At 52.3% G+C, this 22,365-nt stretch overlaps 6 protein-coding genes across 6 annotated transcripts; 2 read left to right on the top strand and 4 right to left on the bottom strand.

Moving 5' to 3' along the window:
* Positions 1-1,970: 1,970 nt before the first annotated feature.
* On the top strand, positions 1,971-4,418 carry CCM_05172 (C6 zinc finger domain containing protein; the record flags this gene model as incomplete). The annotated part of the gene is made up of 1 exon (XM_006670317.1): positions 1,971-4,418. The coding sequence occupies one exon, from the start codon at positions 1,971-1,973 to the stop codon at positions 4,416-4,418; it is 2,448 nt and encodes an 815-aa protein (XP_006670380.1).
* Positions 4,419-5,900: 1,482 nt separating this feature from the next.
* On the bottom strand, positions 5,901-9,375 carry CCM_05171 (WD domain containing protein; the record flags this gene model as incomplete). The annotated part of the gene is made up of 2 exons (XM_006670316.1): positions 5,901-8,932; positions 9,324-9,375. The coding sequence occupies 2 exons, from the start codon at positions 9,373-9,375 to the stop codon at positions 5,901-5,903; spliced, it is 3,084 nt and encodes a 1,027-aa protein (XP_006670379.1).
* Positions 9,376-14,501: 5,126 nt separating this feature from the next.
* Positions 14,502-15,417, bottom strand: CCM_05170 (protein RHO3; the record flags this gene model as incomplete). The annotated part of the gene is made up of 5 exons (XM_006670315.1): positions 14,502-14,899; positions 14,970-15,059; positions 15,122-15,171; positions 15,226-15,276; positions 15,368-15,417. The coding sequence occupies 5 exons, from the start codon at positions 15,415-15,417 to the stop codon at positions 14,502-14,504; spliced, it is 639 nt and encodes a 212-aa protein (XP_006670378.1).
* A 578-nt stretch (positions 15,418-15,995) lies between these two features.
* Positions 15,996-17,255, bottom strand: CCM_05169 (pre-mRNA-splicing factor CWC25; the record flags this gene model as incomplete). The annotated part of the gene is made up of 1 exon (XM_006670314.1): positions 15,996-17,255. One exon carries the CDS (start codon positions 17,253-17,255, stop codon positions 15,996-15,998), a length of 1,260 nt encoding a protein of 419 aa, XP_006670377.1.
* Positions 17,256-17,719: 464 nt separating this feature from the next.
* On the bottom strand, positions 17,720-18,202 carry CCM_05168 (mitochondrial 40S ribosomal protein MRP2; the record flags this gene model as incomplete). Its single annotated transcript, XM_006670313.1, has 3 exons — positions 17,720-17,782; positions 17,834-18,005; positions 18,096-18,202. 3 exons carry the CDS (start codon positions 18,200-18,202, stop codon positions 17,720-17,722), a joined length of 342 nt encoding a protein of 113 aa, XP_006670376.1.
* A 543-nt stretch (positions 18,203-18,745) lies between these two features.
* CCM_05167 (beta-glucosidase, putative) lies at positions 18,746-22,065 on the top strand (the record flags this gene model as incomplete). The annotated part of the gene is made up of 4 exons (XM_006670312.1): positions 18,746-21,584; positions 21,662-21,841; positions 21,898-21,903; positions 21,998-22,065. 4 exons carry the CDS (start codon positions 18,746-18,748, stop codon positions 22,063-22,065), a joined length of 3,093 nt encoding a protein of 1,030 aa, XP_006670375.1.
* Between the last annotated feature and the right edge of the window lie 300 nt (positions 22,066-22,365).

The following is a 22,365-nucleotide window of genomic DNA, read 5'->3' as shown; positions in this document are numbered from 1 at the left end:
ATTTATCTCAATCGATGCTGTTCTCTGAAGCTCTTTGCTCCAAACGTGGCGCCGATTGATGGGAAGTAAGTCTTGAGGTCGTAATTAGATATAGATTAATACTAACTGAATTGTCATTCATGGAAAAGTCCCAAAAGCCAAGTTGAAGAGAGAAGCTTCCCATCTCTTACACTCCGAGTTGTGATGTGCCATAAGCTAGGGTCGTAGCAAACATGTACTTGTAGTACTACAAGTACATCAACTCCCGGCTAGATGGCACCATCGTTGTCGGCCGCGTATATGTCGATACGAAAACGAGTATTCAATTTCACAACTGCAGAGTTGGCTAATGCACGCTGGAGGCCCCGAATGCTTTGCAATCATCTCGTTGTTGATTTGATTTTTTATATTCAAATTGCTACCTTAATTTGTTTAGCCGTCGGTGATTTGGTGCTTTTTGGGCCCAAATGTACGTGCTGTTCAATGAGTCCCGACACGTTGTGGAAGAAACGTCTTGCGAAACCCCGTGAGCCACAACATGCGCTCCGGCGTATTGCAGATGCTCGAAACTTGGTGTTCCGCCTCCGTGTATATCCGTACTGATGGGACCAGTGGAACTTCCTACCCCGTAATAGACTGCGCATGCGAAGCATTATTTAGAGTAACTTATACGTCATCTGCCGAGCGTGAACGTCGCCACAGAAAAATCTACTATGGCCTCACGGTTCTATAATTCACGTATGACTTACCAAATCCAGGTTAATGCTCGTTTAGCATCCGAGAATCGGAGAGGGCAGATCAGGCAAGCCGGGTGGAATGCTTCCGCCACGTATCCGTAGCCGCGCCGAGTTTAACTAGTTAAATTCTTTGGCTGGTCCCGTGCTCAATGCATATGTCCATCTGGCTTCGGCTCCACGAACCACAGCCCAGACGACCACTTTTATTGGCGGTGAGTCTTCAATTTGTGCAAAACCTCGATGGCGAGGCTGCACGAGCCGAAACTCCACTGAGAAGAGGAACGAGGCTAAAGCTGAAAGCTGAAGTTGGAGTGCCGCTTACAAATCTCGGCTGCCAATATCACGGCGGTCGGCATATGATATGCATGATTGAGACTGAAGGTCTTGTGTCATGGCACGGTGAGTTGTTTGCTGTGTGTTGCCAGTTGCCAACAACTTGGCGGTGATTGCAATTGAAGTAGGTCCGGAGTGACAGGATTCAGCGGCCAGCGCTACGAGAACCCGGCTGCTAAAACGGTCGAAAAGCCGACTTACCATTCAATTACCTAGTTTGAGGTAGTAGCTTGCTTACTAGCCGAATAACTAGGTAGTTAGAGCGCACGTTGCGTCGACAGTCGTTGGTCTTGCGGCGGGCCAACAATGAGATCGGGGCTGCATGTGTCACATGTGGCAAGAACTGACAGAATCGAATCAAGATGACGATATAATGAGACTTGGGGGTAAAATACCGGCTCGACTGTTGGCGTCCACGGCCTTTTGAGCAACCACCACTTACAAGAAAGCTCGGCCTCCGAGCCCTTGAACCCTGCCAAGGAGCCGTCTCCACATTCGGCATCCTTCAGCACGACCACTAAATGGACTCAGGAGCGCTGTAACCCGCTGGACGCCCACTGAAGTGTGCGCTGGGGACCGATGCCGGCTCGGCGTTGAGCTCGGTGTTAAGACCGATGGGTCTCGGCGCAAACTTTTCTGAGTGGTTTCTTATCAGATCAGATTGATAAAAATTGCGCCTGTCCGTTCACAGCCCCTCCGCGCGCGCCGCAAGCTGGAACGAGGCAAAAAAGCTTGCCAGTCCCAAAACCCCAGCCCTGAACCTGTCCCAAAGCTCCCCCGCCCTTGGGAAAAAAAAATCCCACCCCTTTTCTCTCGTCTTCATCACGTCAAATGTCGTAACTCCGACTGCTATCTTCGTCCCGCCACTCGCCCCCCCCCCCTCGACCAGTTATCCGACCGACCTCACGACGAACCAACACCATGTCTGATCGCAGCGAATCCCCGGATTCTGACCGCAGCGAGTCTGGCTCCCGGCACGCGGACCAGCCGCCCGCCCGCAAGAGGCAGCGCGTGAGGCTCAGCTGCCTCGAGTGTCGCCGCCGCAAGCTCTCGTGCGACCGCGGCTTCCCGTGCGAACGGTGCATCAAGAGCGGCACGCCGGACCGGTGCTCTTACGAGTCCCGCACCGGCGAGGTCGTCAACGCCTCGGCCGGCGTCCCGCCGCAGTTTGCCCAGCTCGACTCCCGCCGCTTCGGCCTGGCCGACGCCGTTGCCGGGTTCGCCTCGCGCGACCCGGACGTCCTCCGCCAGGATCACGACCGCATCCGCCGCCTCGAGCTCGAGATTGCCCAGCTCAAGACCCAGCTGCTCCGCCCGGGCGCCTCGGCCTCGTTTGATGGCAGCACCATTGCCGGCACCAACTCCCCCGCCACCCAAAAGGACGAGACCTCGCCCCATGACGCCGCCGATCCCAATGCGCCCCGACCCGAAGTCCAGGAATGCATTGACGCCACCAATGCGTCGGACGAAAAGGTCGAGCTGCGCTTCTTCCGCGGCAAGGGCTTCCGCACGCGCTACTTTGGTCCACACAATGCCAGCATGGCTTTTGTTGAGCTGACGGGCTTGTGTCCCTTCATGCGCGAAACCGCAGATGAGTGGCTCCGTCCCGTCATCATCCATGACCGCAAGGATCGCAAGCGTCGCCAGGAGGAGCGTGAGCTCATGTTTGATCAGCCCGACCCTGAGCTCGAGTCTTTGCTACCTAGCAAGGAGGAGGCCGACGCCCTGGTCAGTATATATCTCGACCAGTTCGAACAGATTCATCGAATTGTGCACATTCCCACCTTTAAGAAGGAGTATGAAGCCTACTGGACGCCTGGCGCCAACAAGCGCTATGCCGCCTTCACAGCTATGCTCCTGGCCATGATGGCTGTTACGAGCACCGTTCACACCCACGAAAGCCTCAAATTCGTGGGCATGATGTCCAGCGCCCGCCACTGCGCCGAGAAGTGGATCAAGTCTGCCGATGACTGGGTCAATGGTCAGAGCCAGAAGCATCGGCGCCTCATTCACTACCAGGTTGCCTGCCTGCTGTACTTGGCCAAGCGTGTCAACACATACAAGAAGAAGCGCTTCTGGACCGGGTCCGGCGCGCTGATCCAGAACGGCATCGCCGTCGGTCTTCACCGTGAGCCGAGCCACATGGCCAACAAGATAACGATTTACAACCAGGAGATGCGCCGCAGAATCTGGACGACGATACAGGAGTTCGACATGCAGGCGTCCTTTGACCACGGCCTACCCACACTGTTGAGCCAGTTGCATTACGACACCAGCCCACCTCGCAACCTCGATGACGAGGACTTTGACGAGCACACAACGGAGCTCCCCCCCTCCAAGCCTGCCAAGGACTACACATTCTCATCCTTCCAGAACCTGGCGCGCTCGAGTCTCCCACTGCGTCTGGAGCTCAGCCGTCTGCTGACGGGACCAACTTCCGACATTGATTACGACCAAGTGATTCGCTATACCAACGACCTGACACAAGAGATTGATGCCCTGCCTTCCTGGGATACCGACGTGGATCCAACCAAGAGCAGCAAGAACCCCTTGATTGCATATACCTTGCTGCATGTCCAGCTGCGACAGTACATCATCCCCCTGCACCAGCCGTACCTGAAGTTGCGCAAGCAAAACTCCAAGTACCAGTACTCAGAGATCATATACTATAATGCCGCCCGAGATATTGTGCTGCTACACGATAAACTCTACGAACAGGGCATCCGCGCGCTCAACTTCCTGCGCGAGGATGCTTTGACTACAGCCATCAACCTGTGCAGCGTGACCATGCTGCAGCCGAAGGGTTCCACCAACATGATTATGATCAACTCACATCACACGCTGAAGTTGATTGAAAAGTGTTTGAATATGAAGGAGGACCGGCTGCTGCGCTGTGGCAACAACGAGCCGTGGGGATACTCCATCATGTGTGCCGCCCTCGGCTTGCTTGAAGCACACCTGGGCACCAAGCCATCAGAGGTGGCCAAGTCGTCCTCTGCCGAGCGTTTCGTGAATCTGCACTATCGCCTGCTGGCCAACCAGGAGCCTCCCACATCGTCGAGCCAGCTGGCAGAGGTGGGCATGACGATGCCGCCGCCAATGTCGACCACCGGGCTTCCCCTTGACGTGCCCGACAGACAAAAGGTATGCCGCTCCCGCACCCACCCTGCAAACGTGTCTAACCCTGCCCAGTCGGTGACGCCGTTTGCCTTTACGCCATCCATGCCGTCCGCGCCACTGGACCCTTCTGCAGCGCCGTGGCTCATGAGCAACGGCGACGCCGCGCAGCCCTTCAACCTCGACCCGAGCCTAGAGCTGCTAGGCATCAATCTGAATGAGCTATGGGGTGAGTCTTGGGAGCTCGGCTGAAGCAACGACATGTACCCTTTCTCCTACTCAGCGCGTGGGTGGCATAAATTGTCGCCACGCAAGAGCGGGAAGAAGAGAAATATTTTTTCCTTGTCAAGTTAGGCTGACGTTTGTATTTTTTTTTACTGTTGGGCTTAGATCGGAGAACAGACATTTGGAGAAAAGGCCTCTGCGAGATTGGAGAACCCTTTTTTGGTTGAGCAATTGCCTTTTGCATCTCCCTTATTGTCCCTATTTGCCCTGGGTGGGCAACCGGGACGGAACTTGATTGAATGACATATGAACGGAACGATTTTCCACAAGAGAAAGAAAAAAAGGCGGCTCGAATGTGTGTGTGTGTGGGAGTTTTTTGGTCTGATTTTTCATCCATGTTTCATGGTCTTTGTGTCTTTGCACATAGCCTCTACTTCGTTTCGTTTTGTCTGCTCAAACGTGGTTTGACGCGGCTTGTATATTAGTGATACCAGGTGTTGGCGAGGGTTGGGAAACTGCGCTGGATAATGATGGATTCTCTGTTGTTTCAGCCATTCAAAGCAACTCTAATTTCATGACTCCAAGCCACTGACGGAGGTGACATGCACAAGCCGTAGGCACCAATTCATTACCGCCTCCCTTTGTTCTGCCTCCCGGGTGATGCGTCCGACATGCCTGCTCTGTGGCCGTATTCGACCCCTTCGCCAAGACTTCTATTACCCCCCCGGGCCGCGTTTGCACCGCTGGCTGCGCTGCTGCGCTGGAGTCGTGGAAGAAGCCAATCCGGTGGAAGAAGCCAATCCGGTCAGCCTTCGGCAAGGACATGTTCATTTCTGTCGAGCATGACCTTCTTGCATCACCACCCATCGTGACTTCGGCCACCCTTCAGTACATCTAAACCTTAGCGTGTCAGAAGGAGAACCATGTCGTGTCCGATATGGTATATTAAGTAAACTTAGGACTATCCATAGGCTACTCTCTTTATCTGTTCTCTTTCATTTTACTATTTTTCTGGAATTCGTTATATAAGAAAGACGTTTCTCAGTATCTGCATGGTGTTCGTGGCTATGGTAGCCGCGTGTCTCCAGCATCCTCTTGTGCATACAGTGGGGGTTTGACAAGTGTAGGTAGTGTTCAGGTATCAATGCCGGGACAAATACTTCCTCGATTGTCTAAATATACTCTAATGTACACACCCTCACACCATTGTCCCCAACCAGGAGGAGCTCCCTATAGCCAAGTATCCCATCCGGTAACACAATATGTAAACAAGGAAACAAGATAAAAATGCAAAACGCCGTTCCCAATGGTATCATCGCAGTGAGCGGGGAGACTTTCGTCCCTCTTTTCAAAAACACTGCACCAGTAAAGCCCAGATATCCCATCCAAACAAAAGGTACTCCGTGACACTCAGGTCGACCCGAACAATAAGTTAGAACAAACGCCAGTGCACCAGAAACAAAAAGAAGAAGAAATGCCAAAGTAAATACAAAGCAGAGAATCAAAGAATCACGGCGAAGATGATGTGTTGGAGCTGCTCGAGGCACTGCCTCGGCGCTCTTCAGTCGAGTTGTCCGTCTCTCGGTCTTTAGTCGGTGTGGTGAGCCGTAGCTTCTCGTCAAGCAACGTGACCAGTCGCTCAGAATATTGGTCCAACAGTCCACTGAGCACAGTTTCATTCATAGCTTTGCTGCGGATGGCCCGATCGCCCAAGGCGGCGGCTGTGAGGCGAAGTTCTTGATCCAACTCTGTCAAGCATTCCGCGGTGATTGGCTCTGCGGACGAGAGCTTACGCCGGTAGAGGCGCAGTGTCCGACATGCCTGCTCTGTGGCCGTATTCAATGTGTTCTGCGCTCTCAAGTTTGTTGCGGAAGTTTTTTTGCGTGCAACAGCGCTCATCGCTGGCAGTGAGGGTCGGCGACTAATGCGGCCCTTGGGACTGGGCGGCGGACTAGCTCCCTGGCTCTCAGAAGGTCTCCGTCTCGATGGTGTGCTCTCGAGAATCGTGCTGTTGCCTTGTACGTTCAGCGTACCGGTTGGTGTTTTTAAATTGATGCGTGAGCTTCGTCGTGGCAAGGTGCGAGGCGGAGATTTCTGTCTGCCATTGGAAGGACTTGGGCGCTGGAATTCGGCGAGCTCCGCTCGTGAGAGAACCTTTCTCAACGTAGGTCTGCCTTCTTTAGCGGGCGACGGGTCACGGCTCATTGATCTCGGCGAGCACTCGGTAAAATCCAGCAGCCATATCATGATGGTGCCATCTGACGCGGCACTGATCACTTTCTTTGAGCCGTCATCGTCTTCCACTATGCATACGCCGTTGATGGCTTCAGTGTGCCCCCACTCACGGTCAAGAAACGTTCCTGATCGCGCATCGTACAATCTTATCGACTTATCCGTGTTAGAAGTGCCTAAAATAAAGTCAAGATCGCGGGCCGGCCAATTGCCGAGGGTCAAGTCATCGAGCACCGCAGACTCGACGCCGCCTTCGTCGGTACACTTGAAACAAGAGACTTGTCGGCCGGTGAAGAGATCGAACTGAAATACGGAGCGGTCCAATAGCGAAACGTAGATACTGCGACGGTCCGGTCCCATGAGTAGGCTTGTGGGAGATGCTTTGAGGGATATGACTTTGGAAGGTATAGCTGCAATGACGTCAGGCTCGCCTTCACGAGTGACCAGATCATGAATCTGCATAGAACGATCAAGGGAACAAGTAATGACTTTGTCATCCGATGGAATGAGAACCTGCACGACCCGGGCGTTGAACTCGAGAGTTTGAAAGTGTTCTATCGTCCCGTTGGACAGCTGATGAAAGAGTTGTACGGTCCTGTCGCGACCGCAACTCGCAACGACGAACTTGTGAGGAGTTTCGCAGACGCTGATGCCAACACAATACATGGAATGCGCTTTGGTGTCCAGCAGCAGCTCCTTTGTATCGACGTCGAAGATTTTTAGTATACCTAGGCGGTCGCCGACGATGAGCTGTTTGCCATTGCGTAGTGTTTCAACGCAAGTGACTTGGTTGCTAACACCCATTTCTGAGTCAATCTCGACCGCATCGATAGGGACATCGACCGACATTTTCTGTCGGCCTTCTGTATCCCAGAATGTGACATTTCCCGAACCCGACCACGTGATAAATGAGGCATTCGGTTTATTGGGGCGGCGAAGCGGATGAATTCCGTCAATAGACTCGCCATGACCAGGAATAGGGATGTGGGCAATTGCGTCTTGCTTTTGCCCAGGTAAATGATCGCGGGACCAAACATCAATGGATTGTTTCGAGTCAATTGTGACAAGGTTATCGTTTAGGAAACCAAGGGCCAACATTCCCGTAGGTGCAGTTGCCGCAGACAATACACAATTTTCGCCACCGGCGTCCATGACAGCTAGTACATCCAAGGTGGCGAAGGAACCGTCCTTGCCCCCAACGTAGGCGACATCCCCTCGTATGGTAATGGTCGTAATGGCGAAATTCAATGTAACTGCCTTGGCAAGCTTCATTTGTCTGTCGTCGTCGTCCATGATACAGACATCACCAGCCTCGGTGCATACAAGGAGCCGATTGCCGTCGACAGCGGCACAGGTAAAGGTGGCATCAAGTAGGCCACCCAGTAAGACATTGCGACCGGGCAGTGTCTTCTGGGAGGATGTGGGAGTAGATGGAGCAGAGTCGTTCAAGTGTCGAGTTTTTGTCGGAGATGAGGGCCCATCTTCAATTTTCCAAATCTTGACATGGCGCACGCCTAGTGTAATGAGATTGCTTCCCATCCACGTCATGTGCCGTATATACGAAGTGCATCGGTTCTGTTGAAACAACTTGGTTTGTCCGGTACGGGGGTCTACCTTCCAGATGTAAAGAAACCCGTCGTTGGCGGCACCCAATGAGGCGAGATACCGTGAGTCAGCGGACCAAGCTACAGCGTTTACACCAAACGTGTGCTCGTTGATGGAGACCAGCGGGGTGTCGGAGGATGCTTCTTGGAGGTTGAAGATTAGAACACGAGGGGCATAGCCGGTCTCGCCGACAGCAAGAAACTTGCCATCGCGGCTGAGCGCAACACAGGTGGCGGCCTTGATCCTCTCTCTGCTGGTCCAGGTTTTGGAGGTGGGTGAATCAGCCCAGTCGAGTGAGCCGTAGATGGAGTCTCGGGTTGATGGCGCGACTCTGCCGCGGCTGTCATTGGCCTTGGGAGTGGCTAGGGTGGGTGTGCTCGAAGAATTCTGCAAGGCATTTGCGGCATTGTAGATGGGGATAGCAGCAGGCCGAGCTCGGTAAAAGCGCTGGGTGTAGTTTCCGTTTTCGACCGTGACGACGACGACAGCACCCCCCGCAACGTAGGCAAAGGAAGAATTCAGAGTGTCGAAGCCGGTTTGCGAACGGCAAGTAGTGCCTACGACTCTCCGCAAGGAAAGCCAGGATTCTTGCCCACGGCCGCGCATTGGGGATCTCGCGGGGCGTCCAAGATAAGGCGAGTTGGAGGGCGTCAGCTTCAACCGACTGTTGGATGGCGTAGCAGCGGCCATTTTGTAGCCATTGACTCGGGGTTAGAAGCGGGCGTATATTCAAAGGATCGAATTGTATTTGCGTCAGCGATCAAGGGGCAATGTCGGCATAGTTTGGCGATGGAAGAAGGGTTCGAGGCAAGAGAATGTGGTAATGGAAGAAGGACCGTATGCAAGTCAATGCTAGTATATACACGCTGCCGATCGTATAATAGGACGATTAAAGAGCTGAGACGCGCGTTAGAATCCGAACGAAGGTCTCGGGGGGGACGGAGCAGACGGCTTACATAGGCGAAAAACCGAGGATGGAGGGGACAAAGGGGGGAAGGCGATCTCTCGGTGTAGCGAAGGGCAGTTAGGAGAAGAGGCAAAAAAGAGTGTCGGTTGGGCAAGGGAAAAAGTCAATCGGTGACAGTGACGACGGACAAAACTTTGTTATGACGAGATGTGATGTGTGTTGCCCGTTGGAGGATTCCATGCTCACGCGGGTGCGAACTGGGGAAACTTGCTTTCTACTATTATTACCTGCCGACACGACCGGGGAACAAGCAGGAAGAAAAAAAAAATACAGAGCTTGGGAGCTCGTGTGGGGGCTGGGGAGAAGCGCTTACCCACTGAAAGCTCGCCGAGATGGTAGCGCTGCGACGGCCTGAAGAACCCACAGACCCTCCGCAGGTACGAATTAGGTAGCGCGGATAGCTACTAGGTAGGTAGGTTATGCTGATCAGAGACGCTGTGACCATGGAGATTCCCCGGGGTGAGCAATTGACAAGTCCAGAACTCAACGCGTCGAGGCTACCAGTACAAATTACGCGCACAAAGTTTACGGATACATGTATGTATGACTTATCAGGGTGGAAAGGCGTTCCGTGTGCCCCGTGACGGTGCAGCGCGAATATAAATTAGCGGTTGCCCCACTGGCCCATGCTAGCCCGCTAGGTTACCCGGTCGCTGTGGCACAGCCTGAAGTTAGGTAGGTACCTAGAAGTACAATCTGTAAGTGCGGCTTCGTAGGTACCCGAATAACCAGGTACCACGCCCCGGTTGCCGGGGCATCCAACAAGAACATTGCCCCCGCCCGCTCCTAGAATACCTACCTACCAGTACCCAACTATCCGTACTTCATATGGAGGAGCACACTGGCATAATGCCCGTCAACGGCTTCTTTCTTGCATTCGCGACCTTTGTGAGAGACATTCTCCATCAATCTCAGCCATGCAAGCCATTGTCCGCCCCATCGTCGCAGTACCACAGCTCAGCTAGGCTCACCATTGTTCCCCATCACCTCCGTCCATCACATTTTATTATCACAGTTTCGTGATAACTACCGCGCAAAGACCATTTGGAGGCAGGTTAAAAAAAGGCACCGCCCACTTTACCGAGGAAAGTGTGGCTCGCCCAGAAGTCTATTGGCAGCGCTAGTTATCCATGTGCCTGTCAGGACAGTTAAATTGCATCCGCAGGGATCCCAAGACCGCGATCAGATTCGGTATTATTATCTATCGACAGCCCAATGGCCGCTGTTAGCGCTAAGATTTCAGCGTTCCTTGATCAATTCGGCGTCGTGCCGGTCCTTGTGTATAGGTAGGCAACTGTCGTAGGTACACAACGAGTCATTTACCCATCGCCCAACTGATCATGCAAGATCGGGATTGACTGGGGAAATTTGCGAATTGGTTGACTAAGTAAGTAGTTACAGACATATAACGATACTACGTGAACTCATTACCGTTTACCTTTCCGGCTGCCTTGATTGTCGGCATGCGCTTCTGTCCGGATTTTACTGGAGGCCATGACGCACGTAATTGCGGTAGTCTATATAGTAACGGAGAGGGAATCAAACCGCCGGGTAACAAGTTATCACGATAAGCTGGGGACCTGGGTGGACTTCCCAGAGACGGTCTCACTCGACAGAACAGGTATCTGGTTCTCATGGTATTGGACGCTGAGGGTTTTTTCCCAAGTTTTTGTAGACGGGCGAATTGCGACGGCCTACGAAACCTATGTCACTTTTTTCCCATCAAGGGGTAACGGGGCCGTCTTCAGCGGCGCGAACCACGGCGACGTTCGCCTTGCGGTACTCGATGGGCTTGATCTCAGCGGCTGACTTTTCGACTTTTGCCAAGATGAAACTCCCGCCTCCCGCCCCCGGCCCTTCCCGAAGATTTTAAGGGGCGCGTTGGGCGCGTGCGCGTGCGTGCGGATGTGGTTGCGAGTATAACTCTGTTATGGTAAGTCAGAAATTTCTCTAACAGTAAACCTGGATCTTTGGGGTCTTTTATCTACAATCACTATGAGGGCCTTCGACGCGGTGATACCTGGCCCGGGGGGTCTGTGAAAAGTAGCCACCGATCGTGGCGGGTCACTCGGTAGATCGGCGAAGTGCAGATCGCCAGAGAAACGGCCTTGAACCTTCTAATGCTCCCTAGTGTTTTGTATGGCTAAACGATAGTGAGATAACAGATGGTGCAGTTGCTACCAATAAATTATACTTGAGAGCAGATCTTGGGCCTGGCGCACAGCACAAACGGTCTAGGTTAAAGCAATCTGAAGTGCATATTTTTGAGCGGCGTCCTCCTTCACGTAAGAGCCTAACCATATTTCTCTCCCCGACATGATATACGCTTATTGCTTCATCTAGCAGCTTGACACCTAGAATTCTTGAAATGTTAATAATAATATAGCTTTCTTAGTGGCGACACGATACCAAACCACTTACACGCAGGTTAACCAATACTGTCTGTCTGTCCTAGTGGCGCCTCCTCACCCCTCTTAGTACCGATTTATTACAACCTCCAACCCGAGATCCCGGCCAAAAACAGGTATCAGCAGTCGTTTGATCTTTTGATAAGAGGATCGAAGATTCTGGGGATCGTAGGGGCGAGCAATGTCGCGCCGTGTGATGTGCTTGACTGAGTAGATGAAGTGCATGCCTAATAATTCACACAAATCGTCAGAGTGCCTGCGGCGAGGTAAAATGAGCTGATCTCGCTGCCACAGGTGTGCAATACCCTCCTCATACATGGCGCGGTACGCAACTAGAAAATGGATTGCGACTTGATTATTTCGCCTCCTCTTCCTTTGCGACGCAGGTGTGGGTGGCAACGCGCGAAGATAAACATGTACTCAGTTAGGGGAAGGCTGTCCACCACTTACTTGTAAGTGCGTCAGTAACTAGAAGCAGCAGAACAGAAGCCACCAACCACGGCGAATACTGTGCCGAAGTGTCTTTTCGATTACAGATTACAGACTTCGTTATTATTTGTCGCAGAAATTATGGTGGGCATGTATGTGGCTTAATCGAGCTGCGTTGGGATCGACCTAAGATTTATTGATGGGCAATACAATGCTGGGAACGCCGTATTTAACAAAGGAATAAAAAGGTCACTGAAGGAAGACAAAATAAAAAAATGGCAGAAGTCCCATATGCATTCAACGGCGATATTGCAAAGGGTAAGTAGTTGACGAAAAAAAAAGTAATCAATTCTGAGCCTCATATCAGATTCGAACTGATGCTTTTGGAAGGACTGGGTTAGTCAAAATCCAACGTCGTAACCCCTAGACTAATGAGGCTTGGTATTTCTTGTCGGCTGGTCGCTAATTTGCATTATGATCTCTCAGCACTAAAGTGGGTACTTAAGCTACGGTCAGTAAAAATCAACTACAAGACGAGTACAAATTCCTAGCCTGTGTCGTGGTGATTAAAAAGTATCCGGCCGTATGAACGCAATCCAGCCTTCGAATTGCACTAGGTTCCCAAGTTTAAATTCCACCCGATGCTAATAAGGCTTGCTCACCGTCTCAACATTCTAGGCGCTCTGCTCGTTGGCTTGATCAATGGAAGAAAGAGGAAGAAAGATGATGGAAAGAGTCCATACGAATTACTAACTATGACAATCAAAGGTATGGCCTAAAACTATGAAATTTTACAGTTTAGTTAGTTATCTTGTCATCCTTTCGAGTCTCCGACTCGGGAAGACAACTGAGACATCCGATCGCATCACCACATCGCCATGTATGAATTCTCCCCCAGCACTCACGTCCCAGCACATTGCCGCGCTTGCTGGACAGTTCGCGACCAGTACCCGAGTAAGACGTTATCGTCGAGGCGGTTGGCTACGGGTCGGCGGCTGTGGAAGAGGCCGTGTTTTCTTGAGCGTGGGCTCCTCAATGACGGCTCAATCAGTCAACACCGGCATCGTTTCATGGTAGTACATTGAATCGCGTTCCAGCTGTAAGATGTTGGCCGAGAATCTCTCGAGCTCTGCAGGCAGGTCGCAGGTCGGTATTTATGAGCCACGTCGTACGTGATGCAGCATGGACGGTAATATTTCCCAATCAAAGTTTCAACAGAAGCCATCCTCGACATGTATTAGCTTCCTCGCAACTTGTCCGTTCATCTCCGCAGGGTAGGTGGTAGTTCCGCGCCAGTGACGTCAATGCCGTCATTGCCGTCATTGTCTTGTCAATCACCACCACACCACAAGAACCGTTTCGTACACCTTTGCGCAATTCAACGCCAGATCATGAGCGCCATAGTGACACAGAAGTAAAATGCCAAGGACAGCGTGGCATACAGATGATGATGAAAATGAACCAGCTACATACAACAACATAATGAAGAGTAAGAAAGAGTATGACGGAGTGTGGTAAAATTGAGGAGGATTACGCCAATATGGAACATTTGAGAGAGAAAAACCACAAAAGCCAAAGATTCCAAGTAGAGTACGCTGGGCCGCCGTTTTGTTTCTTCTAACGTGGTGCGTGGGCGCCATGTTTCCAACCTGCCCTGGCATTGATGACGACGCAAAGATCATCCACAGCAAGGCCGCCATGCGCAACGCCAACCAGTTTCATGCGAGCTTCACTTCAGGTGTCGACTCGGGTCTTCCCATACATTCCGCTGATCCGCCCGTCACGCACATAGTTTGTGCAGAAGTTCTTTCCTGCGACCTGGTCCCTCCCTGCCTTAAATGTTCTAGGCTGCGTTCTTGAACCCAAGCACATGGTAGGAACTAGATCGAAGTAAAAGGACAAAAACTAGGAGTATATTGCTTAACAGTACCAAGGAAAAATTAGATCAAGAGGCAAGATGAAGGCCCCCCTAAAAAATAACATCTAGTATGGGGGAAAAGACTGACATTGCTTCTGCGCCTCCCAGACTCCCCAAATCCCCAAGCCCGCCTTTTGTATCGCCTAGACAGTAAAAGGAGATCCACCACTCTTGTTTCCTTCCAACGGAAAGACTTTTTGAGCATATTACATTGATAAAAAAAATTGAAAGGGTAGAATTCGAAATCGTCAGATTTGTATCCCGGGATACGACTGTGTGCAGTAGAAATGGCAGTGCCGCGCTTGCGTCCGAATATGTACAAGAAACGTAGATGAGAGGCGAATAGATTAGTTCAAAAACAGGGCGTAGAAGTGAAAAGACGGGGATACAAATGATAAATAAGATGAAATCGAGTCGCAAAGGAGAGACCAGAAGCGTGTTCAGAACATGTCGGTCAAGAAGGGACGGACAGTGGTGCGGGAATCGTAACGCGGCGAGAAAAGAGCAAAAAAGGTGCAAGTAGAGGAACATGTGCTGAGCAACTCTCCAGCTCACATAATGACGCACTTGCTCTCCTCGCGCTCCTTCTTGACGCTCAGAGCTACGCGGGCCGCCTCGGTAAACGCTTCGTTGACGCCACGGTTCTTCATGGCAGAGCACTCGAGGTAGCGCGAGGCCCCTATGCGGCGGGCGACTTCGAGGCCCTGCTCGTAGGAAATGAGGGGCTTCTTCTCGCGGGGCTCGGCCGTCTCGGGGGCGGGGGCGCTGGCGCCGGCCTCGTCCGGTTCTTCGTCTTCGGTCTGCTCGCGGAGATCGCACTTGAGCGCGACGAGGACCAGCTTGACGCCGGCGCAGTTGTCGGCAATCTCGCCAACCCACTTGGACTCGACGTTTTCCAGCGAGTCCTTGCTGTCTACCGAGTAGCACAGCATGATGAGGTCGGTGTCATCTGTAGAGCGTGTCAGCGGGGTGAGAGCAGCAGGGCAGCAGCGCAGCTGCTGAAAGTAGAGTTCACCCACCGTATGAGAGCGAGCGCAGACGGTCGAATTCCTCCTGACCGGCAGTGTCCCATAGCGACAGTTCAATGTGGACGCTGTCGACAAAAATGTCTAGTCCTCTGCGTTAGTCATGAGGTGGTTGGGCAACTGCCCTGCATTTGCGTGGTTCGTACCATGGACATAGTTCTCAAAGACAGTCGGTTCGTACACAGTGGGAAAGTAGCTGTAATACCGTCAGCGACCATGGGCCACGCATCACTATTCGCTCGCAACATACCCTCTCGTAAAGACGTTTAGCAGGGATGTTTTACCGCAGGCACCATCGCCACTAGAATTTGTCGCCGTTAATTGCAGCCCGGTTGAGGCAGGGACCCGTCATTCGAGGTGACGGGAAGCCCAGACCAGGAACGGGTACGTACAGCAGCACCAGCTTGCGCTGGACGTTTTTAGAACCTCCGCAAAGGGGCATGTTGTCTGTCGCGGGATATCGATCGATGGCTTCAGAACTTTATCGCAGGCTGTTCAGCAAAACGGCTTCGTTTTGGCGTTCGTGGCTCGAGTTGCGAGGGTGCAGGAATCGGTGGTTGCGAGCGAGCGTGCCCTGCCGAGAGACAATAATGCTTGATCCTATGCTTGGAATTCAGGACTGGGTGCGAGGTCCAGCGCCAAGTAAAGGGTAAGGAGGAAAAGGGTAAGTCGGTGGCAGTGTTGAGAGGTAGGTCAGGGGGGGTCAGTTGGGGGGGGGGGGGGCTTGCCATTCCACCCACCTAAAATCCGCGGCCAACTCATACACATACCTACCTTATTAACTTAGTCTGCGTGTCCACTTGGGCGCCAGGCGTCTCATGCCATTACCCAGTACACGTTGCAATAAAAAGCCTCGTACCTCATTTATCATGTCTTTGCCTGCAACCCTGCGATACGAGAATTGGCCCTTCCCACTGCCTCGATCAGTCTTCTGCGTACAATCATGTAACGTTATCGTACAGGTGGTACATATTCAATTGTCAAAATGCTAATGCGTGATACATCATTAACCCCTCCAACTCAATCGTCGTCTTTCTGATACCCATGCTTGTTGCGCCCCATTCGAGTACCGAGATCCATATCTCCGGCTTGCCGATGCAGGCCGTTTGTGAATGCTCTATCGCCATTGCGCTCCCGCGCACTATCATCCGCAACTCGGGCGAGGGTTTCCCTTTCCTCAATCGCCGCCAGCCTCTTGCTGCGATCTTGGTCCAGTTCGCTGGCGGCACTCTGCATAGCGGCAAGTTTCTGTGCCCTTTCTTCCCTAGTCCGCTCATCTTCTCTGTTGTTGTTCTCTCGTCCATTTCCATGCCCATCACGCCTGCCTCCATTGCCGTTAAACCGTCTATCGCCGTTTTGACCGTGCTGTGGTCGATCTCCTCTCCTAGCATATGAGTCGCGGTGATGAGATCTATCAGTCTCAGGAGATCGGTACCGTGGTTTCCTGGTGTCCGAATCACGCTCTCTTTGGGGCGACCTGTCGTGCCAGCGCGAATCGTCCCGCGCGCTAGGTTTTCTGTCTCTTGAGTCGTCCCGGTGGCGTCGAGAGCTTCTTCCCTCGGATTCATCTCGCGACCGTTTCGTAACTCTCCCATTATCCCGAGAATCGGATCGGCGACGACGTGGGCTTCGAGACCGCGAATACGAGCGACGTCGGGATCTGTGCGAACGATCCTGGTCGCGATCCCTGTCTCGATCGCTGTGACGGCGGTGGCGTCTTCTCTGCCCGTCTTCGCGATGTCTGCTTTTATCTTTCTTGTCGCTTTCATCTGTCTTGCCCATCGAGGCCAACAGTTGCTTGCGTCGAACGGGGTCGTTCATCATGGCTTCGTAGGCAGCCTGTTCCTGGCGCTTGATCGCAAGCAGAGGGTCGTCTCGAATCTTGGCTGCTGTATCTCTAGCACTGTTTGCATTCTGCAGAGCCATGAAGCTCTCTTGTCCGGCATTCTTCTCCAGCTTCTCGAGTTCGTTGCCTTTGATCAGGTTGACGATTCGTCGCTTTCCGAGAAGGTATGCTTCCATTTCTTCAGTCGTGCCGGCCTGGCCATCGGTAGGCCCTTGGTACATCCAGTCGACTCTGTCCAATCTCTTTTTTCCTCCTGCGGCCTCCAGCTGTCGCTGTAGCTCTTCCTTGGCGCGCTCTTCTTTGATCTCATCGATGCGTTGCTGTGTACGTTTGCGCTCGGCCAGAGCTTTCTGTTCTTCATCGTAAACAGCCGCTTGGTTACGCCGAAGCGTTGGGTGGAAAGACTTTTTTAAGTTGAGATCACCGCCTCCCATTTTTGCGGTTTACGAAAAATGTTGTGGTAGAGATGGGAAGTCGAAGTAATGTTGAAGAACAGCAGTGGCGATAAATTTGAGGCTGGTTCAGGCACTAGCGCGGCGGCCTGCACGCCCCGCTATATTTGGCAGCGGCGGGAGTACGGGAGTGTTGCGCCTGCCTTCCTCAGTAACTCCAGCTTATCGTTGAACAAAATAATCAGGAAGAATTTACCTAGCTCTGGCCTTTCAAAACCCATCTACCCAAGACTCCCAGTATCAGTATCGGTTTCGAGCCCTAAATCGCTGGTCTTGCTGTCCTATAATGCCATGATCGTGCACTTTGGATCAAGTTGTTCGATAACGTTGAATTTCTTTTATAAATATTCGTACAAGAGCATTCAAACCGGCAACAGGGTCTCGCATGCTTCTAGTTGTAATATACAAATGGAATGGTTATTCTCGTTCGAGGTCAGGCGCGGAAACTACCAGCTTGCGCGCTTCACGCCAGGGATGTTTCCAGCGATAGCCTGCACTCTAAATTGGTACTGCATCACGTCAGATTTGCGCCAATCCAATGAAACCAACTCTGGGCTTACTCTGCTCATCTTAAAGTCGCTCAGAACACCACGGCCCTGGCCGCCCATGATACAGCGGTTGCGAATTTGTGTCGGTCGGGTATAGCAATGCATCTGCGCAAGCTGCAATTGAGCTTCGGCGCGCACTCGGGGTGTGAGTGTGGTATTTCGTATCATGTATCGGAGCGCTTGTCTGCGATACTCCTCCGTTAGTCCCAATTCCTATCCGTATTGCAGAGCAGCCGCAAGGCTGTTGCCGTGCGAGTGTGGTGATCGTGCATACCGCTCAGGCTCGAATTGCTCAAAGGTTTTGCGCTTCGTGTGGTCGCGGATAGTTCGAATGTTGTAGAAGCATCCTAAATCAAGCTTCTTCGCTCGAAACATGGACATTTTGGCGGTGTTGTGATGTATGATGATGGACGGCAAGGCTCGAGGGATTGTGGAAGAATATGGTGCGAAGGGATAATCCGTAGTTTAGCCGGTACAGGCCTCAGGTGCCAGACTTCAGTCCCGTTAAAGAGGGGAATAAGCAAATCCAAAATGTCAGAAGAGTCAAAAAAGAAAGAGCTTCTGGAAGCAAAGAAAATGACTGTAACTAGAACCTTCCTCTTGAAGTCATGACTGCTAAATGCCATCTTTCCAAGGGTCGACAACTTCAGAAACACGACAGTGGAGACAGGGCTTGGGCGACTAATAGTACCTAGTACCTACTTTCCTACGTAGGTACCTACTGCTCATTTCATCCCAGTTGCCCTTGCTATAATACCGGTTTTTTCCATCTCAAATTAGCAATATCCTAGCTATTGGGACTAGGCTACCTCTTCCTTGGCCTTTCCTTACATGTGCGTTTAGCATCACGAATCGTCGCCTCGGAATTCATATCACATTGGTACATCTCAGGGGCCACGAGGTCACTGAGCCTCACCCGACGTCATGACCTCTCCGGCAAAGCTGCACGATGACGAGTTACTTCGAAACAAGCCTCATTATGAAGTCTCTGATGATTCCGGGGATTCCGATATTGAACTAGACGAGTTAATAGATGAAGATGAGGCGGATTTGCTTCCAAGGACCCGTCACGATCCGTTGAAACAACAACACATTGGCACGGAACAGCTCGATCAGTTCATAGCCCGGATGCGGGCCTGGCGGATACGCAAAAGAAGCATCCTCATCTTCGCTATATTCGCCGTTCTCGTTGTACTCGGCGCATTGTTTGTTTGGGGAAAATATACACAGACGCCTCCGGAGGGCAAATCGCCGCCGTGGTATCCCTCCCCCAGAGGCGGGAGTGTTCCTCAATGGGCCGAGAGCTATGAGAAGGCGGCCAAGATGGTCAGCAAAATGACCTTGGCGGAAAAGGTTAATATCACTACGGGCACCGGATGGGCCATGGGGCTCGCGGTTGGGAATACTGGACCAGCCATCCATGCTGGCTTTCCTTCTTTGGCGTTGCAAGACGGTCCGTTGGGCATCAGATTTGCCGACAATGCCACTGCATTCCCGGCAGGTATAACGGTCGGTGCTACTTGGAACAAAGAACTCATGTACAAGCGAGGTCAAGCACACGGACAAGAAGCGCGAGAGAAGGGTATCAATGTCTTACTCGGCCCTTCCGTTGGGCCCCTGGGACGCATGCCTGCCGGTGGCCGCAACTGGGAAGGATTTGGGCCTGACCCGTATCTTCAGGGAATTGCGGCAGCAGAGACAATCCGTGGCATTCAAGGCGAAGGCGTCATGGCCACAGTCAAGCATTTCGTCGCGAACGAGCAGGAACATTTCCGTCAGCCATGGGCCTGGGGCCTCCCGCATGCTGTATCGTCCAATGTTGATGATAGAGCAATGCATGAGATATACGCCTGGCCCTTCGGCAATGCCGTCAAGGCGGGAGTTGCCAGCGTCATGTGCTCTTACAACATGGTCAACAACTCGTATGCATGTGGGAATTCCAAGCTGATGAACGGAATTCTGAAAGACGAGCTTGGATTCCAGGGATTCGTCATGTCTGATTGGCTGGCACAGCAGTCCGGTGTCGCAAGTGCACTCGCAGGACTCGACATGTCAATGCCAGGTGATGGGTTAGGCTGGACGGATGGCAAATCCCTTTGGGGACCTCACCTGTCGCGCGCCGTTTTGAACGGCTCTTTGCCGGTATCTCGGCTTGATGATATGACGCTACGAATTGTTGCATCGTGGTTTCAGCTTGGCCAAGACGACACGTCCCGGTTTGATGGGAAAGGCCCCAACTTTTCGTCCTGGACAAAGCATAAAATTGGACTTGTTAGCGACGGAAGCTCCTCTCCGCAGGAGAGGGTTGAAGTGAACCGCTACGTCAATGTGCAGCATAATCACTCGGTTATAGCCAAGGAGGTGGCAATCGAAGGAACTGTGCTTCTGAAAAACACTGGTATCCTACCACTGGCTCGTTCTGGTGTTCGTCCTGAGATGGAGCGCAAGCGGGCTGGCAAAGCCAATATCGGCATATTTGGAGACGATGCCGGACCGGGCCTCGGTCCAAACTTTTGCGATGATCGAGGCTGTAACGAGGGGACCTTGGGCTCCGGATGGGGCAGCGGAGCCGTCGAGTTCCCCTACCTAGTGACGCCAGAGTCTGCTCTTGTCGAAGCATTTGACTCTAATGCTGTCAATGTGTCGTCTTACTTGTCGAATAAGAAACCAAGCAAAGTCTTGCTCGAGACAATGGATGTCTGTATCGTGTTTGCCAACGCTGATGGCGGAGAAGGCTATCTCAAGTGGTCATCCGTCGCAGGTGATCGAAACGATTTATTCTTGCAGAAGGGTGGAGATAATCTTATCGTTTCTGTTGCGGAGGATTGTGGTGGCGGCAAGGGTCGGACCATCGTTGTCATCCATGCCGTTGGACCTGTCGTGATGGAACGGTGGATCGAGCACCCTGGGATCGGAGCTGTTTTGGCTGCGAATTTACCAGGACAAGAAAGTGGCAATGCTTTATCAGCAATCATGTTCGGTAATGTCTCACCGAGTGGCAAATTACCTTATACCATTGGAAAATCTCTGGAAGATTACGGGCCTGGAGGGAAGGTCATGTATACCCCGAATGGCCTAGTCCCGCAGCAGGAGTTTACGGAAGGACTCTACATTGACTACCGCCATTTCGACAAGTTCAACATCAAGCCACGTTTTGAGTTTGGCTTTGGGCTCTCTTACACTACTTTCAACTACAGCAACTTGCAGGTGACAGAAGTCAAAGCAAAGTCGAAAGTGGCTGGAGATCGACCTGCTGACGGACCGACGCCGCCGGATTTGGGCGACAAGATTCCCGACGTCAGCGAAGCAATCTTCCCTGCCGAGATTCGCAAACTGAAAAAGTACATATACCCATATATCAAATCGGCATCGGAGATACAGTTGGGTGCCTATCCGTATCCGGAGGGGTACAATGTGAAGCAGACCCCATCCGCCGCTGGAGGTGGCGAAGGCGGTCACCCGGATCTCTGGGACACGCACGTCGCAGTCCGCGCTGATGTTGGGAACGATGGCGCTGTCGCGGGAAAGGCTGTGGCTCAACTTTACGTATCGTTTCCTGATACCAATGGCGTGAGCTTTCCCGTTCGTGTTCTGCGGGGATTTGAAAAGGTCTACCTTGCACCCGGAGAGTCTCAATCCGTCGATTTCAACCTGACACGCAGAGACCTGAGCTACTGGGATACGACGCTTCAAAATTGGGTCATGCCAGAAGGGACGTTTTCCATTTCAGTCGGCGCCAGCTCCAGGGATATCAAGCTTTCAGGTACTTGGTGATGGATGGAATGCATAGGAAGAGACGCTGGCCCAGGGCGGGATCCTTGGGGATGTATATTGATGTAGCACTACTGAGACTATTTTTCGCATTGTTCCACAGCATTGTGAATCTCAGGCGATGCATGAGGAGTGAGGCAGACTGGCGCTTAATCATTGTTGTCAGACGTGGCTGTGCCGCGTCTACAAGGCACATGGCACATGGGCGGCGGGCTTCCTTCATTGTTATGCTGACCTGGCAGTGCAGGGGTAAGACGCACAGGCGCTGCAAGCTCGCCAAGATGGCTAGGTACCTATGTAGGTAGTTATTGGTACGAGCATTGTATTTTTAATTTTTACCGACTTGGAATATCACCGAGGTTGCCAATTTTATTTCTTCTGCGCTGGTACGCGGTGATAAGGCAGCCAGCCAAGCCCACCACCAACAAGAAGCCGCCGGCGCGGAGGAGCGCGTGGTCGTCACCCCTGTCTAACGACGGAAGAATTTGTAAAGTCGATCGAGATGGAAAATGCGCGTCTGATTTCTATTTTGAATGATTTTCCTGCAAGCCACCGCCATTTGCAGAAAGCGGGTGGATTGCTGCTGCTGGTCGGCGCTTAAGCACGAACGCCACGCCGCACTTTGGGGGAGGGGTCGGGATGAGGCTGACACACTGCCACCAGACAAGAAGACAAGAAGACAGAAATAGCAACACGCTGCATGCACGACCCCGGCTGGCGCAGATTCTGGAAAGCGGCTGGTTCGCCCCGTTTGGAAATAAATTCGGGGCCAG

Source organism: Cordyceps militaris (genome assembly GCF_000225605.1).
Source record: "Cordyceps militaris CM01 unplaced genomic scaffold CCM_S00004, whole genome shotgun sequence".
Taxonomy (NCBI): domain Eukaryota; kingdom Fungi; phylum Ascomycota; class Sordariomycetes; order Hypocreales; family Cordycipitaceae; genus Cordyceps; species Cordyceps militaris.
Note: the sequence above shows the minus strand (reverse complement) of the source record. Positions and strands in the feature narration are given on the sequence as shown.